Genomic DNA, 19,794 nt, shown 5'->3' with positions numbered 1-19,794 from the left:
GAGAACGCAGACACTGAGATGAACACGTTATTACGTGGAAAGGGCGCAATTCATCAAGTACACGATTGTGCTTTCGTTCGACATACAGATTGTAAATATTGTGCAAACTTTCCTGCAACTGCAGCAAGCATATCACCTTTATATATATGCATATATAGTAAGCATATATATGCCAACGATGGTGATGCAGTTGAAAACGCATTGCAGTTCAAAAAAACAAAACCAAAAAAAAACAAAAAAATCAAACTTTTCAACATAATCGACAAAAAACTCTTCACGAGGTACAGCACAAGGTGAGATTCTAGGAAAAAATAAATACTAAAAATAGGAAAAAGAATGAAATTACCAATATAGTCTGTATTAAAATACCCTTTACTGTGTGACTATCTGATTGATTCCTTTTTATTTCTTGTGCTAGCTTACTAGTTGTCTTTACCATATTGATTCCTCTTTTTAATTTGTGTACTGGGGACTGACGGTGAAGTTTCCATTCAAGTCACGTCGGTCTCTAGGGACTGACGAATCCATGAGTCGCGTCGGTCGATCAGTCCGCCAATGTCAGTCCGCCACTGGCCAGCGTCGGTCCCCCAGTGTTAGTCCGCCGGTGTGAGTCCACCAGTGTGCTTCATTTTCATGCACTCTCTTGGCGGTATAAACGGAAAGTGTCACAAAATAAGCTGGGCGGTTAACGTGTTAAATTATCAATCTACTTGAATGAGAAAAAAAGGTAATTTATGATATTTAAAAATAAATAAAAGAATTTGATAAAGCGCGCCTGCAAGAGTTAAAGTTCATCAAGAATTTAAACAAACGGTATAGACACAGTTTGATTTGGTTGCCGAGCACACAAGAAAAGCCATGGGTTTATAGACAAAACTGGGTCTCTATATTGAGATAGAAATTCACAATTTATTATCAATTTTTATCTTTTATATTTGATTTATACATTCAACCCAATATTAATGTTAAAACAGATTTATCAATCAGCGTAACGGTGCAATTAAAAAATCTCCAGCTCGAAGTCATGCTCGAAATACACTCCGCTGTCAAAAAGTGCTCGACCAACGGTTTTTTCAACCTCGAGCCGCTCGAAACGCCTCTGCCATCAAACAGTATAGGGAACGACGCACGCAGGCACCAGTCACTTGAAGAGCCTCAAGCCGTGTGTAGCGGATGCAGTGTCGGAACGTTCATATACTTTTTTTTTGTTGTTCGCCATCACACCAACGTAGCGCCTGGAGTTCGTCTCCCACCGAGGAACGAGTCCTTGCTGCCGTGCCCGACACAAACGCTGGCCGCAAAATTTCCATCGAGCAAATAGCGTGTGTGTGACGGACCCTCCAAATTCTAAGATCTGCGCCACGGTGCTGACGGCCGCTGCTGCACCGCAGCAAAGCATCCAATTGTTGGCTCCCATCACTGCACGGTAAGTGTTAACGCGTTCGCCATCTTACGGTGGTGGTATTTTAATGCCTGACTGCGCCATCTTTGCGCACAGCAGTTCCGTCCACGTCCGTGGCAGTTTTGCGAGATGTCTTATGTGATTTTGCCTTATACGGCCGTATCGGATCGGAGCCTTCTCCCACAGGCATTTGGGTGAGAAACGGCGTTTGGTTGTAGCTGCTGCAAGGAATGGAAACATCATCCAAACCCGCTCGATAATTGGCTAGCAGCCTCCCTGTCGCGGTGCCAGCGGACGGGCACTCCAATCTTTGGATGCCGGATGGTTGGCTTCCTCGCGTAAAGACAAATCTTTTTCCGCAAACCAAGCATGAATGGCAGCTGTGCGTGTGTTTTGTGTGTGTGTGCATACGTGTGTGCGGTGTGCGTGTGTGCTTGTGTGTTTGCGGGAAATAGTTTTGCGTTTCTTAGCGTTGCCCTGCGCAACCGATCACACACCGGGTACAACAGCATCGACATGCTACGGAGCATATGATTTGTATGGTGGACGGTACCATTTTGTACGGATGACAATTGGTAATCCCCGGTTACGGAGGTTTCCGAACCCCGGTACATTGTATGCTGCATCGCTGGTGCTTCTGCCGTGCCCGACACAACCGGTGGCCGCAAAATTTCCGTCGAGCAAATAGCGTGTGTGTGACGGACCCTCCAAATTCCAAGATCTGCGCCACGGTGCTGACGGCCTCTGCTGCACCGCAGCGAAGCATCCAGTTGTTGGCTCCCATCACTGCACTGTAAATGTTAACGCGTTCGCCATCTTACGGTGGTGGTATTTTAATGCCTGACTGCGCCATCTTTGCGCACAGCAGTTCCGTCCACGTCCGTGGCAATTTTGCGAGATGTCTTATAAGATTTTGCTTTATACGGCCGTATCGGATCGGAGCCTTCTCCCGGAGGACATAGGCATTTGGGTGAGAAACTTCTTAGCGTTGCCCTGCGCAACCGATAACACACCGGGTACAACAGCATCGACATTCTACGGAGCATATGATTTGTATGGTGGACGGTACCATCTTGTACGGATGACAATTGGTAATCCCCGGTTACGGAGGCTCCTGAACCCCGGTACATTGTATGCTGCATCGCTGCGGCTCCTGGCTAGGTTTTGGTCAAAGTTATCACTTCCCCGGCATAACTGGCATGCTCCCGACCATATGTTGTGAATATTACAAAAATGTCATCGTTACAAAATGGAATTGACTGCCATGAACTGGAGCATGTGATGTGAACATCACAAATATATCATCCCTACAGGATGGAACCGACCGCCATACACATCATACGCTTCGTAGCTTACTGGTATCCGACCAGACCCCCCAGGATGTGGAAACTTTTCGGAGAGCTGCTTACTGCACATTAGTAGCTGTGCACCTCTATGTTCTAATGTGCCATGATTCCGTTAAAGACGAAAAATACAAAGTAAGCGCATTTCTTTCTACCTAACCGCAGCTAAAACAATGCATAGTTTTGTTCATGATTGCTCATGAGTTAGCGATCAATCAGGCAGCGGTGGCTGCATTGAAGCAGGAAACCCAGTTGAACGATCATCCAGTTTGTTTGGCATCCTTGCGAGAAACGAAGTATCCTGCCGTGTCCAAACAGCACTGTAATCTGGGTTGTGTTTCATTATCACACACCTACCTGATCGCCATCAACTATCCCTCCAAAGAACCCTTCCATGTCCACGAAAAGTTACCTTTTTTACCGCAATTGATAAAACGGTTTTTTTCATTGACTGAGAAATTTTCCGCGAGCAATCGAAACATACCAAACATCCCTCAAACGAACGTAACGATATCCAAGGGAACATGAAGCATAGCAAGCCTCGCTCGACGAATTGTCGATTGTCGATGTTGTATTCCTTTGAAGAACCGAGTCCAATAAGAGCGAACAATTAGAATCTTTGCATGGTAAGATGACCGAGGTTGGAGGTACCAGTCGTTCGCTCTATACACAACACTAGCATGGAGCATCAGAATGCATACACCATTCTGTGGTAAAATGCTTTAGTTTGCAAACATATCCTATGTGTTCGCTCAAGGGATGCAATGGATTGCATACACTGAAGCTCCGACTAGCTCAGGTTCGTGTGTCCATTCGAAAGATCAACATTACGGAAAATTACAAGAGTATGGCAATTTATCAACAAAACAAAACATTTTCCAGACTTTTGCAGTCATTCACAGTTACACTTTTTCTGATGTTTGGCAGCTAATTTCTTCTTTTTTTCTGTTTTATTACAGCTACCACCCCGCTGAGAGTGCCTTCGTGGGGCAATAAAATCGTATATTTTTTGTTATTTTAAAAATTTTGTTTTGTGTTTATATTTCGTAAGTATATGTGATCATCGTACAGGCGTGTGTGTTGGTGCGCGAGTGCATTTATGTTCGACTGTCGAAACTAATCCAAGTGTCCTGCTGCAACATCAATCAATCATACAATTTTATTTCTCAATCCCCCTTCAAATCGAAGACTGCTGGTTTTGGTGCTTCGTTCGAAAGACGTTTCGCACGATGGAGTTTTTCAGAAAAGGAAGCATCATCAACATCATGCGTAGCGATGGTAAGTGGCGACAATTCTTCTTCCTTTCTCTAGCCTAGTTTTCACCATGCTGTTGGCAAACAATAGTTGCAACGGTATTTAATTGATGTATTAATTTTCTTGCACACATTTCTGCAAGTAGCTTTTATTGTTTCGACACATTTTAGGTGAAGTTGAAAAACTAAATAAATAGTCGCAATGCATCCAAATGTCTCTCGGACTGCAGCAGTTGTGAATCAATGATGCAGTTGGAGCTTGCAGTTGCAACCGCATACACAGCTGCATTTGTGTCAGCGTGTGTGTGTGTAAGAGAGAGATTTTACAATCGGAGAGCGATCGTGAGAGTGGCACAACATCAAAACTGCAACCAAATAAATCTACCACGTTTGGCACGTGCTTCCCACGCGTGTCGCCTTCGGATGTATGTACACGTGCGGGAGTTTTAGCAGCGGTAAGAGAGGGTTTTTTAAGAAAGAGTCATGATAGTAGCAAATATGAAACCGATGACTATTGCGGCCACTCGGAATCAACTAAATTCCTTTTCCAGTTCCGTCAACCAAAAATGTCATCCAATAACGTTCCGCTGGTTCTATGTGTTGGTTTGCTTCCGGCTCGGAAGCCAGCTGTGTGCGTGAGGAGCTCTGTGGGCTGACGAGTTTGGGGGGAGGAGGATGGTACCAATGAGGCTGCACCCGTGTCCTGGGGGGGAACAGCTTGCAGCGATGCCGGGCACGTTCAAGCAGTTTCGCATCCCTCGAAAAACGGGTCGAGTTGTTTTGTTTAGAGTTGCACCGGAAATGGCATGGCACGTAGCCATTCTGACAACCACTGTCAAGGTCTGCAAAAAGGCTAGGAAGGCTCAGCCCACACACTCCAATATAGGGCCGGTAGAGCAGGTCATCAGATGGACGGTTTCCAAATTACCGATTTCCAAAACATTGGGCTGAAGTTTCCCAAACAACTTCGATACATTTGCCTATGTCCATGCCGGTGGAAATCGCTACTAGCTTATGGCGCGTGTCCTGAGGCGTTCAGTGCAAGATTTTCCAACAATGTATCGCAGGTGTGGTTTTCTTTCTTGGCTGGAGTAGTCCTCTAACACCGGACAAAGGAACCTTGGCAAACCAAATGCCCAAATCCTCCGCCTTCTCGAGCGGCCCCTTTGCGTACAACTACTCACTCACGCATCACCAGCACGACTACCATCACCTACATTTGCTGCCTACACTCCCGGCTGTAAAGACAGACGCATTCAAACAATTACATACCGATAAAACTGGTAAAATTGGCATTGGCACAGACTTGTGGCCCGCGGTCTCGCGGTCTCGCGGTCCTTGAGAGAATTCATCACCGCCTCTGTATTTGGACACCGCGCGAAGCCTGAGGTGGTGCCCTAACATACACAACGACACGCGGACTACAAATGCAGGAAGTATGGGCCGCGGCGGTACGGTTCTCGCCACATACCGGACGACACGGATGGGCAGCTGGACGGCGCGGGCTCTGCTCCCTTTTATGGTCCACAATCGCGTTTCGTTCGATCGATGATGCTCGACTTTTGGCGGCCGAGTATGACGACGCAAGCACCATAAGTACTTGCGACGATTATTGTCTCCTAATCGGTCGACGGATTGGTCAAAGCTGTTCTCTCCCAGCTGTACCACAAGCATAATTCATCCAGTCGTAATGACTATCTAGCAACTGTGTCCATTTCGAAACACTGTCCGCTGAGGCGCTTGAACCCGCAATCGAAGAGGCACATTTTGTACTCCGTTTTCGAGCATTTTCATCCGGTTTTGGAATGCACCACCGGGATCACGGGGCTGCTAGTGTTTGTGGTGCCGCGGATCACTAGATCTGCGTTGCTCACACTCTCTCTCTCGCTGTATTCGATTGCACACAGCGATGTGGCCGGCAGAGTGGGCTAGCCCCAACGATGGTCGCTTGCGTGACTCATCGCGCTTTTGCTCGCGATGACGACGCACACTACCTGGGGTCTTCGGGACGGGTGTCACTGATTGCTGGAAATAGTTTTGCTGCACATCACATCCCCAAGAGACGGTAAAAACTGTTATTCATAGACGGTCTGAAGACTGTGAACGGAAAATGCACAGTATGAAGCACCACCGTCTAGTTAGACATGAGATTTTCTATCGTTCGATGAGTAGGCGACAATCTAAAGGGTATAGAGGAAGTTACGAAGCCATGATCATGTGGTTCTTTTGTCTCCATGCTTGGGCAGCACTGGTTTAACTGCATGTAGTTTCAGATATATCCAAAACAAGATGAAAAGAATCGTTATCGCTAGTTTTGCCCATGCACACCTTGTTTGCTGTTTTCCTAACAACGGTACGCAAGGGAAAAGAGTGTTGACTTATCTGTTCCGTGAAAGGTCACTTTAACACCACCGCTACTTGTTTTGCTTGTGCAAAATATCTTTGTACAAATATCTTCCGCTAACCTCCACCATTCCTCAAACCTACCCTGGGGTAAGAGGTAGGACTGAATCACGATACGCAATCAAATTACCAATGATGCATTCTGAAACAAACAGCTGATAAAGAACACTCTCACTCTATTTCGATTCTGGCGAAATATCTTATCGGCATCTTTCCACGTCGACGCACAAGTGTCCCTTGGATCAATGTGTTACATTTCCCGGAAATGTCGGCCGATGATCTCATGTTTTGCGTTATTCGACCGTGCTTGTGCAAAGCGCTCGACGTCGATGATAGACACGATTATTTTGTCGCATATTTTTGGAATTAATCGAATCATCTTCCTCAGGAGCAAAGTCTTTGGCCACAGTAGGGCATAGCATCAAACCTGTGCCTACCTTTGATAAGTAAACGAGATGCTTAAACTTGACCATACTAAACGCGTGTCTGATTTAAAATTGTTGACGACCAAAGATGAAAGATACATCGATAATCAAATAATTCCTTTCTTTAATAATTTGGATCAAGTTGAGAGAGTTTTAAACATGAAGCAATGAGTAGAAAATGGCATGTCACTTCATTTTGACAGTGTTGATCTTCGTGCCAGTCGTTTGTGAGTTCTCCTATCCTGCACCTCTTTTATTTTACAGCTCAACATTTTTCCTGCAAAACTACTGCTGCCTTTCAAAGCCGTTGAATTGCAACCTAGAGCGATTTCCCAATCGAACGAACCACCAGATTATTCGTGCTCTTATTGGCAACGTGTTGGATAGCTAGCTCCCTAGTAGAGTTGTGTACGAGCTGTTGTCGAAAGTGTTCCATTGCCTCCGAGGCATTTTCCGACACATATTTTCCATGTCCGTTCCGTTAATCCATAACCCCTTCTCTGCTTCTCCGTCCCCGTCATCAACAATCATCATTGGAAAGTTCACACTACCGCGCTTCATTACCGGCACGTACGATCACACACACAGAAACACACCGAGAGCTATTTTCAACACGATCATTTTTTCTTTGCGGGTGCAGATGAACGGGAGCTTTGTTTAACTTTAGTAGTTTTTTAGTAAGTCTCAGGTACAACAATTACAAACAGGATATGCACAAGCACCGGGTATCACAAATATTGTAGAGATGGTCAGTAACCTGGACCAAAACACGGTCGGACGGTTTTGTCTGGTGATTTGTGCAATCGCAGTCCGACAAATAGTCGATAAAAGTCGAAGCCGGTTCCTCGGACTCGGATTGGCCTATTTTGTGGCGGTGGAAAAGAGTTGATTTTCCCGACTAAAACAATCGACCAATTTTATGCCAAAAAAAAGGAAAGGAAGAGACAAGATCAATCAGCATCGATTCATTTTATGGCACCCGGCGCACAAATTAATGAACAAACCAAATCCCGTCCCCCGCCTCTAACGACCCTTGATGCGGTGGTTGATGATGTGATTTATCTGTGGCCGGTAATAAATATCAACATGGATGGATAGAGTAAGGCTGAGTTTGCGTGTATTGCCTTCCGGCGACAATGCAGATTAAAGAAGATATCGATACTCTGCACAAATATCTCGCAACAAACACACACTGAAGTACGTGTGCGAAGAAAACCCCCTTACGAAGCGAAAAGTGGTGCAGATTTTTTTTCCCAGTTTCCACAAAGTGTGAGAGAGAGGGGATAGTAAAAAGAGATCGTCTTCTAGGCTCGAGCTTTTTTGCTTCAACCGGAAGTTCCAACCGTGGCCTTTCGGCGGAATGGTAGAAACAAACTCCGGACGGATGATGGAGCTCTCTCAGGCTGCGGCGGAACCTTTTAAAGCTGAAGAAATATAAATAAAATCCCATCGTTGAACAGAAGTGGGAGTAAATATTTACCTCTAAATAAATCACCTTTCGCGATGCAACATTTTTCCTTAATATGTTTTTTTGAGGCAAAGTTCTTGGCCACTGCCGTTACGGATGTAGTAGTCGGTTTCCAGCTTAAGGTCTGTGGAAGGAAGTGCCGGTCGTGTTACAGACCGGTCCAAAAATAGGCCTCTCAGGGCTCTCCCTGCGATTGATGATGGCGCAAGCCCCATGTTTGCTATTTTTGCCACCCCGGAACGTGCATCGCGTTCACCTTAGCCGTCATTATCGCGACCGTTTGTGGAGAGGGCACAAGGACGTTTGTGTTTTACGTTCGTGATAAGTCTTTCTCCTGCATTATTTTCCTTTGTCTCCTCCGACGTTTACGACGGATTAAGCGGATTTTCCCATCTTGAGGTTTTGTGAAGATATTTAACGAAATGCCAATTCGACTGATGTTATTGCTTCTTCTTAATCGTGCATCTTGCAATTTTTTTTCCAAAAAGGAAAACTAGGAAATATTTCCTCCGTGCAAGTTGTTCTGGGAGTTGTTGCGGAAAGCTTTACTTTCACAAATGAAGATTACTCATGTGTTGAACAGGTTTCCAATCTTGACCCTATTACCTGCTTAGTTGGTTTTCCTTCTGCAAAATGGTTTTTGGTATGACTTGATTTGTTGTTGCCGTGTGCTTGTTGGGCTTTTAAGCGACCATTTATTCAATGTTAAGATCCATCGGTAGGCGATTCAATCTGTCAAAATCTTTTGATATTCGTAAGTTTTCCTGCACCGGTGGCAATGCGGTTCAAATACTAACAGAGTTTTCCATGACCCTTTGAACAACTTTTTGTGTTTTTCGTTTCGTATGAATATTTCAAACATGGGCCGCTCTTTGTTTTGGATGTTGGATGTGAGCGAAACCACAACAAAGCGCTGTCAGCTGTTAAACAGCATTTGAAGAGGGTAAAACGGATTTTACCACCACCAGTCGGGTAGAGTCTGAGTCAGTAAAAAGCCCCTTCCTGCCGCAGCAAATTTGTTTTACTTTTTATTCCACTTTCTTTATGATGTTTGCTACGTGTCTCAAACTTTGGCTCCCTTTTCCGAGTGAATTCAACTCATTTGGAACAATCTAGTAGGGTGAAGATATGATAGAGGGACGATAGATGCATAACCCTTCGAAAAACTAGAAATATATATATCATGGGGAAGGAAGCGAACACAATATAATGAACGTATTATTATTACTAAAAAAACATTAAAGACAATAACACTGTAAAGTAAATAGTAACACTATCGGTAAATAATAGAAACAGCAGTTTCATTAGGGGGTGGAAACATATTCGTCCCATCTCCAAATTCAAATGGCCTGGCCTGCATCCGATAAGTTACTGAATAATACAGTAAGAGAATGTCATGCATGTTTCACGAGCATATGGGCATGAAGGTACAAGATTCGAAGTTCATCGACCGATCGAAGTGGTGTGTCCTAGTAGCTGTAGAGTTCTATTGCGCTTTACGGAATGGTAAAGAATACGATAGGACGTAAAAAAGGAAAAAAAGGACAATAATCAAATAAAGAGAGAGGGAGATTGGGAGAGAAAGAGGTATAAATATAGTGTAGTGTCCTAGTAGCACCGATCGCGAAGAAAGACACTAATCATCACACACAAGGGCACACGCAACGGAACAGGAAGCTCCATGCGCGAGGAGCCGATTCCGGACTGTGTTTGGATCGGTTATTGTCAGCTCGTTCCGTGCTTTACAGGCAGTGGTGTATCAAATCCGGGTTTTTTAATTTTCATGTCCACCTTTGAATCGTAGAGGAAATGTGGTGTGGTGTACTCGTGAAAATGCAGTAATGTCCGAAGTAAACACACCCAATTGAAAGCTGGAAAAATAAGTGCTGTGAGGTTTTATTTGTCACAAGTACATCACTGTTCACCTCCCATGTGTTTTTACCGTGGCCTTAGCTCGCCCTAAAAAGGAAGTATATTGAAAAAACAACTTCGGGTCCGTTGGCCTAAAGGACAGCACACTCACAGATGTCCTCACCCTGTTTGGGAAAGGGACTCGCGCGAGTTTGACACGCGAAGGTTCTGCCTCGGTCCTTTGCTGGAAAACCTACGAGCACAGAGAGGGGGGCCATCGGTGCAGGAAGACTTGACATCGTCGTGTGCGTTTGCAAGTTTTTTATTGGGCGGAAGTGAACCGCGTCGACGTTCGTTGTTCGGCCTCGGTCGGAGGCCGAGGGTTTGCCCTACGCTGCTCTGTCAGTCGCCGAACCAGATGGTGCTCGGTGTGTCAACTCGAGGGGGAGCGCGAACTCGTCGACGACTTGGGACAAGCGAAGCAATAGTTGAAAACAATCTCTCCCCGCAATGGAAGTAATGAAGCAGGGCGCCATAATATTTCGCCTCAGACGTGTACGACGGTTGATCCGGCAACAGTTCGTCGCGGTTGCAGTTAGCTCAGCGTTCGTTGCAGTGTGGACGCTGTTTTCTTAAGCATCAAGCAATTCAAGAGTATCGATCACCCGAGATCCCACGGTGACAAAGCACATCTCGCCAATGTTGGTTGCGTTTTCAATCGGCTCGTGTGGCTGCGGTCATCTATATATTTAAGTTGAATAGCCGGTGTAAAAGTTCGGGTAGACCGAGTGGCGAATTTCGGAGACTACCGAAAGCTAAGAGTACTATAATCGCCAGCTCCGGCTATATCGATACCAGCGCTGGATCGTTGCACATTCGTGTCATCGGGTCATTTACTTTTGTCGATTTTTACCATCCATCCGCGGTGGGAGCTGATCTGAAACAACGCACACCGACGCACACGGACGGGCTGGAACTCCTCTCGGCCGCAGATCCGATCCGAACGATGAACTGTTTGATTCCGTTTTGGCAAACTTTTATTCGACAACTGCACTAAAAGAAATTGAGGCACTTCAATCAAAAATAAAAAAAAACACAACAACTAGTTGTTCGCTCGAGCGGAGCGCAAAACGGCCAAATGCGGGGCCAAATTATTGTGCTGTGGAAGCTATCGTGAGCGAAAACGAAAAGAGTGAGGCAGAGTGTGGTGGTGAAAACGCGTTAGGTTCAACCACAACTCACCGACTTCTCATTCGGCACGGCACCGAGGACTCGATATTCGAACATCGAGGGTGTGGCAGAGGTCGGTGCTGTTTCGGATGGTGCGGATCATCATCGCCCGTCCGCCAGATGAAGCCCGTGCGAGATTGAGGAGTCACTTTCACGTCAGCTTCCAAGTGAACCAGCTCGGTATACTAGCAATCGCACCACCGCGTAGCAAAACCCGATAGTGTGACGAGGCTTACGGGAGAGGATAATGCAGCTAGAGGTGCCGATTTGTGAACGGAGAAGCAATCGTCGAACCCGCAGTCGTCCCGCAGTTGTGTAGAGAGTCAACGTCGCACAACGGCAGTGTAAGCGCAGCCAAGTAGCAGTGTCCGTTGCCAAGGTGTATCGGTGGTGTGTTATCGAGCAAACGAAGCATTCCCAATATGCTTTGGTTCAAGAAGCGGCTCAGCACCCTGTTCAGGGGTGGCAAAACGTCCACGAAGCGAGACAATACCCGTGCCACGGCTGAGTCGAAGTTGCCGCAGGGCCAGTCCAGCCAATCGACGAGCGATGTTGTCGGCGTAGGATCATCGTCGGCAGTATCTCCAGGCGGTGGCGGCGGCGGCGGCGGCGGCGTGGTGGCAGACGGGGACTTGCAGCAGGTACCAAGGCGCCATCCAGCCGAACCCGCGGCCGAAAGCAGCCAGACCACAATCACATCCGAATACCGCGGGCTGCGGGGAGCTGGTGGCAAAAAAGGAAACATCAAGACGGTGGCTGCAGCGAGCAACGAGAAGGCTTCCAAAGCCAGATATCATGCTGCTGCAAGCAAACGAGTTCAACCACCGAGGGGCAAAACCGCCATCAACACCACCAGCGACGCCGGTACTGCCGGAAACACTGACAACAATCAATGCAGCAACTGTACGCAGAGAAGAAAATGTAATTGCTTCACTCAACCATAAGAGCAGTTGCACAAGAGCTTCAATGTCCGAGATTCCCCCGACACGTTTGTTTCGAACCGTCATGAACAATCTTCCCAAATTACACCATGCAACACATCCTTTTTCGGAATTGGTGGTCTGTCTCCGCGGAGAGTTGTGTTAATGTACTCTAATGATCGACGGTGTATAGATCGAAAGACTCGTGATCTTTTGTTCTCGCCTCCACTCGAACCTAGGACTTCCAATAATAGGACTTTCTTTACCTTCCACTGCCTGCTAGTACTCGAAGCAAGGACTATCAACATATTGTTTTTAAATTATTGATCCTTCCGTACCACCGATACAGTTGGGTCGAATATTGATTTCTTTTTTTGCCATTTCTGCTTCTTCCAGGTCGCGTACACACGGCGATGGTGTCGCGGTTCCACGAGGCCACCCGCTCGGTGACCGTCGAGTGGTACGAGCGGGGCGAATCGAAGGGCAAGGAGATCGAGCTGGACACGCTGCTCGAGCTGAACAAGGTGGACATACCGCCGGCCACACCGCGAGAGTCCCAGGCGGGGGACGAGGATTCCGCCCAGGCTCCCGCCAGTTTGTCACGTGTAAGTACACCACACAAAGCCACATCCTATATCTCTCTCCTTCTGTGGCGCTACCACACCTACTCCCCCGTACATTTGTTGTATTGCCAGTTTGAAGCGTTCCGGAGCTAGAACTAGGATAAATCGATTGTGTCTTTGAAAACTTTGGCTATCTCCTTTTGCTAAACTTCTACCCCATGGTTGTTGCTGCTGCTGGCCCATTTGGCTTGTTTCATTTCTCTCACAGGATGCGAAGAAATGTAAGGCTCGAGTAGGAAGAAGGTTCCATTCTCTATTCCTTATTGCCAAAACCGATAATTTCACACCGTGACCAGGTTGTTGATTTCGGCAAACAACAGCAGCCGATGGCAGGGGATGCCTGGGAAACCGATCCGACCGATCCGTGTCCTGGTTTGTTGCCCGTGTTTTACAAGTTCGCTCCCTTTGCTGCACCTACCCCCCAGCCTCTCGTTGTCGTTGTCAAAACAAGCGCGCACTTGATGCCATGGAAACGGAAATAAATAGGCTTCGGGGTGTGTGCGGGTCGGCCGTGACCGAATGTTGTATGATTCAGCGAAAGTTGCGCATTTCATGCACAGAATAGTGTCGAATTAACACACGCTAAAAAAAAATGTAGGCAAAACACAACGCAGCTATGTTTGAATATGCCGTGGAAATTCCAAGGATGCTTTGAAGCATGATACGGAGGTTTAAATAGAGTCTGCTCCCTGTTGGCTTCTCCGGCGTCCCCAAACCGGACAAAACCGAACCGAACATACTGAACCCGCCATGGTAACTGCGAGGTTGTTTTCGTTGGTTGGTGTGTGTATGTTTGTTTGCCAAAAAAAAAAAAAAAATGACGAAAATTGGTTGCTTCCAATCTCTCGGTTCCGGCGCGGCAACCTGGCAAAGGCCCGTCCTGTTTTTAACGCGAGTGCATTAGCTAACGACGCTGGTTGGTGTTGGTCGAAATTTCCTCAACTGCAGTGGTCGCTGAAATATAGTTTCTAAGCCTTACCCTGCGCGCTCGGTAATTGAGAAGATAGACGGTGTTTTAATGCCCAACCAGTGAACGAACAAACGATCCGGAAAATATTCCTTTCGGGCCCGTTTCGAGTGATTTCTTTCACCCCACACCCCGCCCTGCGGTTTGCTTGTGTGCCATGTTTCCTATATTCTTCGAAATCAGTTTCGGCACCGGAGCTAGGGGACGACCATTCCATGCCGGGAGTAAGATCCCACCGGACATCAATAACAACAACCGACGGAATGGTCGGCGTCTGATGGGAGGAAACGACGGTGCACCGGAGGGCGCGGGGGACAGATCGCCCATCGTAGGTCGGAAGTGTCGGGGTGGATCTACAATCGGTTGCTTCTTTTCGAAAAGTTCCAGCAAAAGCGCCAAGGTAGGGTAAGATGGGGCAAACTTGTGCGCCAAAAGTGAATCTCTTCTGGTGTCCCCGCGCAGGAAGGATATATTCTCGGTGGTACTCTCTTAACTTAGAATCAATATCGCAACGCAAATGATTCCTTTAATTACTGTCACTAAGTTCAATCATTCGAATCGTTTGACAGATCGAGTGAAGAAAAAAAAACTGTAATTAACCAAGTGATCACTCCTTCTCTTATCTTAACTTCTCTACTTCTCTCCTCCTAACGCATTCGTAAACTAAACGAAAACAAACATCTTAACGTCTGTTACTCAAAAACTTCCGATACAAATACAACAAACACACAAACAAACGAAACAAACAACCAACAACACCAACCGGGAAACGATAGCGATCAAGCTCCATCGAAGAGGATGAGGAGGACTCCCAGCCAGAACAAACGGTAGGCGGCTACAAATATCATCCCACACTTCAGTCGAGCTCTCCATTTGTTTCTGTTTTTGTTTCACGCCAAAGAAGCAGGAGAATCCACCCCCTATGTTGCAATTTATGCTTTACCAGCACCGAAACACACCGCCCTCCCTCTTCTGCAGCTTTACATACCCATGCGCTCATACACACCTGAGGTGTCATCTATTTTTTGTTACTTCATGTACTACTCCCCCTTCTATCTCTTATCGCATAGATTAATTAGTATTTGATTTCTTTCAAATTTTCTTTGCACTTCGTTTGTTTGGTAGCTAAAAGGTGCTGCTTTTTGGTTGTTGCGTTTATGTGTGTTGCACCTTAATTATGTTGCTTGCTGGTACCGTTGTATCTGTGTTTTTGGTTGTTTTCGCGTACACAAGGGGAGGTAAACGATCCCTTCCACTGGTTGCACTCTGCACACCTCATATTTGGGCTCCATAATTTCACCAGTTGTGAACTGGTGAGATTCCGCTACTTTCTCTTCTACATTTTGTTTTTCTTTTCGTTCTATTCGGGCCGATCCCGGTCCACAGTAACGACCCGTGTCAACACCGTGTATGCTAATTAATATGCTTTGCTTTCTTTTTGTTCTCTTTCTCTCCCTCCCCCGCCCCTTTCCGATGGCTTCCGATGGCAGAACGCAACCCACGCGGCGATCCGCTTCAACAACCTGATGGCGAAACGTGCCGAGGCGACGAAAGTTGGCCAGCCGATGGCACCGCTCACGTCGGCCCTGAACCGGATGAACAACGCAACGACCGCCGGCAGCCAGCAGCCCAAGCCAGTCAAGGCGGACCCACCACCGCAAACCACCGGAACGCGCATCGCCAACAATGGTAAATTTGCTACGATTGTCACGAAAATAGGTGTACCTCTTCTGCCTGGGAAAGGCCGATAGCTCCTGAGTCGTCCTCCCTCCGGGGAGCGGCGGGGGAGGGGAAAGGATGTTGGCCGAAGTGTAGTGATCATGCGTGGAACTTTGAAATCAAACTTGACCTTAGAGAACACCTCCCGGGCCTTAGCGTCGTCATCACCACCGTCATTGTTGCTTGCACCACCGGTAGGAAAATGCGGAACAGCACATGACCTCGTTTCAGTGCTTGTTTTTTTGCAGCACCTGTATGGTATCGACCGCCGTTATCAAATCACCGGCGCGGTCCGGTACGCCAAAACACGGGGTTCCGATATATATGGAATGAGCCTCGGGGCCACGAACCGCTTCCGCATGGTCACGGATGTATGTTTTCCCACGGATCACCTCCCGTTCTTTCCCATGCCTCCCGTATCGAATGATGTAAATTAGTCTAGCACGATTCTCGGGTGTGCACCCGAGAAAGCGGGGCCTGGTAACTAGGAGAGAGTGGGTAAACTAGTGCAACCCAGCATACAACGGGTCGGAGGTAAACACACACGTCAGCCGATGCCGAATCGGTATTGGACAAATGGAGGACAATCGCAAGCGTGTATTGTAAGTGTGCGTGGGGGTGTGGGGGGTTTCCAAAGGTCATTGGAATATAAATGACATCGAACGTTGGAAAGGCTGTCAGGTCCAGTAATTACCGTGACTGCATTTTGCTTCCCAGAGGAAGAGCGTACCGGAAGGAGCAGGAGAAGGAGTTCGAATATCGACTAGGAAGGGGACGACCGTCCTAGGCTTGCGCCATCATCACCAATACCAACACCACCGAACGGGCGGTCATTAGATGTGATTACGGTTTGTAAAAGGAAGAGGGGCTGCGGAGAACGCTGTTCTCAAATTAGGGATATGTTTTTTTCTCCACAGCACACTCGGAAGTCCCATTAGTTGCAGATTCTTTGTGAGGGACACGGCCGTTTGTGGCGGTACCGTTTATATAGATATCGACCGCTGATGGGAATCGGTCGGTGTGTGCACAGGAAGAGGACACGGAGCAGAAGGATTCAGCGTTGAGTAGACACGCAACCAAAGGCATACAAATATGTGTCCCGCCTGTTGATAGGGTAGTTCTGACTTTGTGGCCACGGTATGGTTGGACTGTCGGACTCTCCATGATGTACGCGAGCACGAACGCTTCTGAGGCATCAAGGCGCCCCAAAGTGGAGGTGTGTGTTACACATACACACGAACACTAGCTGGGTTCTATTTATCCCTGCAAGAGCTTCGCATCGGCGATGTCGTTGCAAATGGAACAGGCGCAGTTGTTCAGGGATCACCGTTCCGTACGCGTCTACAGCAGTGTTTGTGTTTGTAGCCTTAAAGGGAGAAAGGGTTTGACTGCGATCAGTATAAGTGCTTTCCTCTGCGTCTCTGAGAAACAAGTGCTTCGAAGAGCTTGGAGGTATAACTGATTATCCTTTCAAACGCCCGGTTTCTTCTTAATCTGACGCGATCCGACAACGATCAGGGGGAACACAAACCTCAGAGTTCTGGTGTTTACATCTCTAGTGAATGCTCCCTAGCTCTTGCTGAGTTGTTAAATATTAAAAGCGTACTGAACTGAATAATCCATGCCAATAGATGACAGCAACTATCATTCATTGGAAACAATCATTCGTGTTCATTTCAGTTGAATGAAAGTTAACCGCTAATCTTGGACGGATAAACCAACTGTGAACAATTGTAAATAATCACACAAAACGACATCGTTTATTTCATTTAACGATGGTTTTGAATACTCTCTACTCCTTTCAAAGTTGTTAGTTGAGTAAGCTGCAAGCAACATTCCATTACGGTGATAGTTGCAATCACCGTTTGAAAGTGCTTGTAACGTTGCGTCTGTGAAAAAGGAAGGATAGAACTACGTTAGTGATATCACGATTCGCAAGGCAACGATAGACTCTCGAGCAGCTAGTACGAGCGAAGAAAGGGAATGTTTCTTACCGCACGTCCTTAAACGGCGAGTTCAATGTTCATCGCTGAAACTCTGAGTAGAAAAGTTTGACGGAAGAAGGCCCCGACACTTTGGTTGATTGGGTGCGCTTGGATAGTTGAGTGCATTTCTTTCACCACGTCGCAACTGAACCGGAAGAGAAGGCACTGGAACACACAGGCGTTTGCTTTATCGGTTGGGGCAAGTAGAATCCTAACCCCACTTTATTGTGGATAGTGCATTCGGGATGAGTTAATGTAACGTGTGTGGGTGATGAGGCCGCTAGTGCGAGCCGGTACGCAGCCATCCGGGTAGCCCGTCGGCTGGAACGGCCGCCGGATCACACTGGAGCGAGTCGGAGGTACCATCGGCGAACTTTATCATCGCCTCCACCAGCCGGTCGAAGTTGAGGCTGTACGTGCTGAGCGCGTTGTTGATCGTGTTCATGGCGTAGAACTTGGCGCCGCTGAGCAGCCGGTTAAGGTACTCGATCTTCAGCTTGCCGGCGTTGAACAGTTCGACCAGAATCGGCAGTGACTTGCCGATCGCCCTGTTCCAGATCTTCGTTAGCTTGGCACTCTTCGGGAAGAGGGATGCGATCTTTACCTGGCGGGAATGGAAACAAGCGTTTGCGCATGAGAGCCCACTACAGAGGGAGAGATGGAAAAGAAAACCGGGAGCCGGACCCCTACCTTGGCGTCCTCCAGCATGATGGAACCGCCGAGCTCGGTTACGTAGAGCAGATCGTCCTTTTCCTCATACTGGGCGTTCAGGGCGATGGTGACGTTGCGCAGCTCGACGTACGAGGTCCCGTTGGCCCCGTTCAGGGTGGTGCGTGCGAAGGCCGTCACGTTCGGGAAGGTAAACGGCACGGAGGCGGACGTCCGCGTGAAGAACGTTTTCGACGGGTTCCAGGTGAAGTTGTTTAGCCCGTGAATGGTGAAGTTCGAGGCCATTATGTTGATCCTGGCACGGAACGGAACGAGGCGAAAAATGAACACACAGCGATTAGCGCAAGACACTTTGTTGGGTTTGCCTGCCGGCAAGGAAAAATTCCCACCCGCTGGGCTTACTTTTTCAGCTGCAACAGATCGAACGACGTCTTGAGGGTATAGCTGAGCTTCAGCGGGGCCAGCGACGGAATGCCAAACATCGGATATCCACAGCGCAGCTGGCTTTGCACGGCGGTGAAAAACTTGGTCACCGTCGGTTCTGTTGAAGCGGTGAGAAGTTAGGTTCCAAGCTAGGATTATCGGAACGGTGTACATACCATCAAAAACTAGTGGTTCCGTCGGGCTCGGCGTCACCGTGGTGGAAGGAACGGTTACCAGCTGCATCTGACCATCGGATGTCTCACCGTCGGCGGACGTCAGTGTTGCCAGTAGAACACAGGCAGCGATCACTCGTAGTATGGGTAGTCCTATGTTTGCCATCTTGGAATGTTGAGAACTTGATAGACTTTCTTTCACTCCAACGAAACTGTTCACTTCGCAAGCACACACCCTCGATGTTTCAGGTCGCTTCTAGATCACGAAAGTAGTGTAGATGAAAAACTGCGGAACACAAAGAAATCACCCGCAAACACACTAAATTTCTATGCACTCGACAACACTACTCTTGCCTGCTGGGCAGTTTGTTCTCCTTTGAGCCGGAGTGAGATTCGTGATCATGCCCGTGAAAGTTCTGTCGGTTCTCTGATGCCGAAAATAAGCGCACCACTATCATTTATACACTTTCGCGCGACGACCCGTCGACATCGCTTCCTCCTTCTCCTCCAGAAGAAAGCTGACGATCGGGACTATTGGGAGGAACTGGTTTGGGGAGATCGCCTTTCGGGCACCGGGACACACAAACACACACACGCACAAGCGGGGTATTTTTCTTTTTCGTTAGCGGCTTAACGGTTCTTGGGGCTTTTGCTTTTCACCACCATCACCACCGCCACCGCCGCCACAGCATTCTTGACCGTATTTCTCCGCCTCCGAGAAAACTCTTTCGGCACGGAAAGGTTAGGTTTCTAACAGTCACCTTTGACGCGACGACGCTGTTAAAAAAAATAACCTGATGGGGGCATACCTGAGGGGAACATTAGGTAGATGAAGATGAATACACTGTCATGGATGGTTCCACAATAAGCACAAACTTCACTTATGGTTATGTAAACATTTCTACGTCGATTGTCACATGCACTTTGGTTGGTAGAATTC

General features: G+C 47.5%; 1 protein-coding gene across 1 annotated transcript in view; it reads left to right on the top strand.

Moving 5' to 3' along the window:
* Positions 1 to 2,047: 2,047 nt before the first annotated feature.
* The window catches only part of LOC131269491 (kinesin-like protein Klp10A), a 29,182-nt gene continuing 11,435 nt past the window's right edge, over positions 2,048 to 19,794 (top strand). The window contains exons 1-5 of the mRNA XM_058271866.1: positions 2,048 to 2,195; positions 3,705 to 3,791; positions 3,934 to 4,023; positions 12,692 to 12,900; positions 15,376 to 15,574. Coding sequence (XP_058127849.1) covers positions 3,975 to 4,023; positions 12,692 to 12,900; positions 15,376 to 15,574 — 457 coding nt within the window. The 5' untranslated portion in view covers positions 2,048 to 2,195; positions 3,705 to 3,791; positions 3,934 to 3,974. The remainder of the gene's footprint in view (positions 2,196 to 3,704; positions 3,792 to 3,933; positions 4,024 to 12,691; positions 12,901 to 15,375; positions 15,575 to 19,794) is intronic.

This window comes from Anopheles coustani, chromosome X (genome assembly GCF_943734705.1).
Source record: "Anopheles coustani chromosome X, idAnoCousDA_361_x.2, whole genome shotgun sequence".
In the NCBI taxonomy this organism is placed as follows: domain Eukaryota; kingdom Metazoa; phylum Arthropoda; class Insecta; order Diptera; family Culicidae; genus Anopheles; species Anopheles coustani.
The sequence above is the reverse complement of the archived record's forward strand: the minus strand, read 5'-3'. Positions and strand labels throughout refer to the sequence as shown.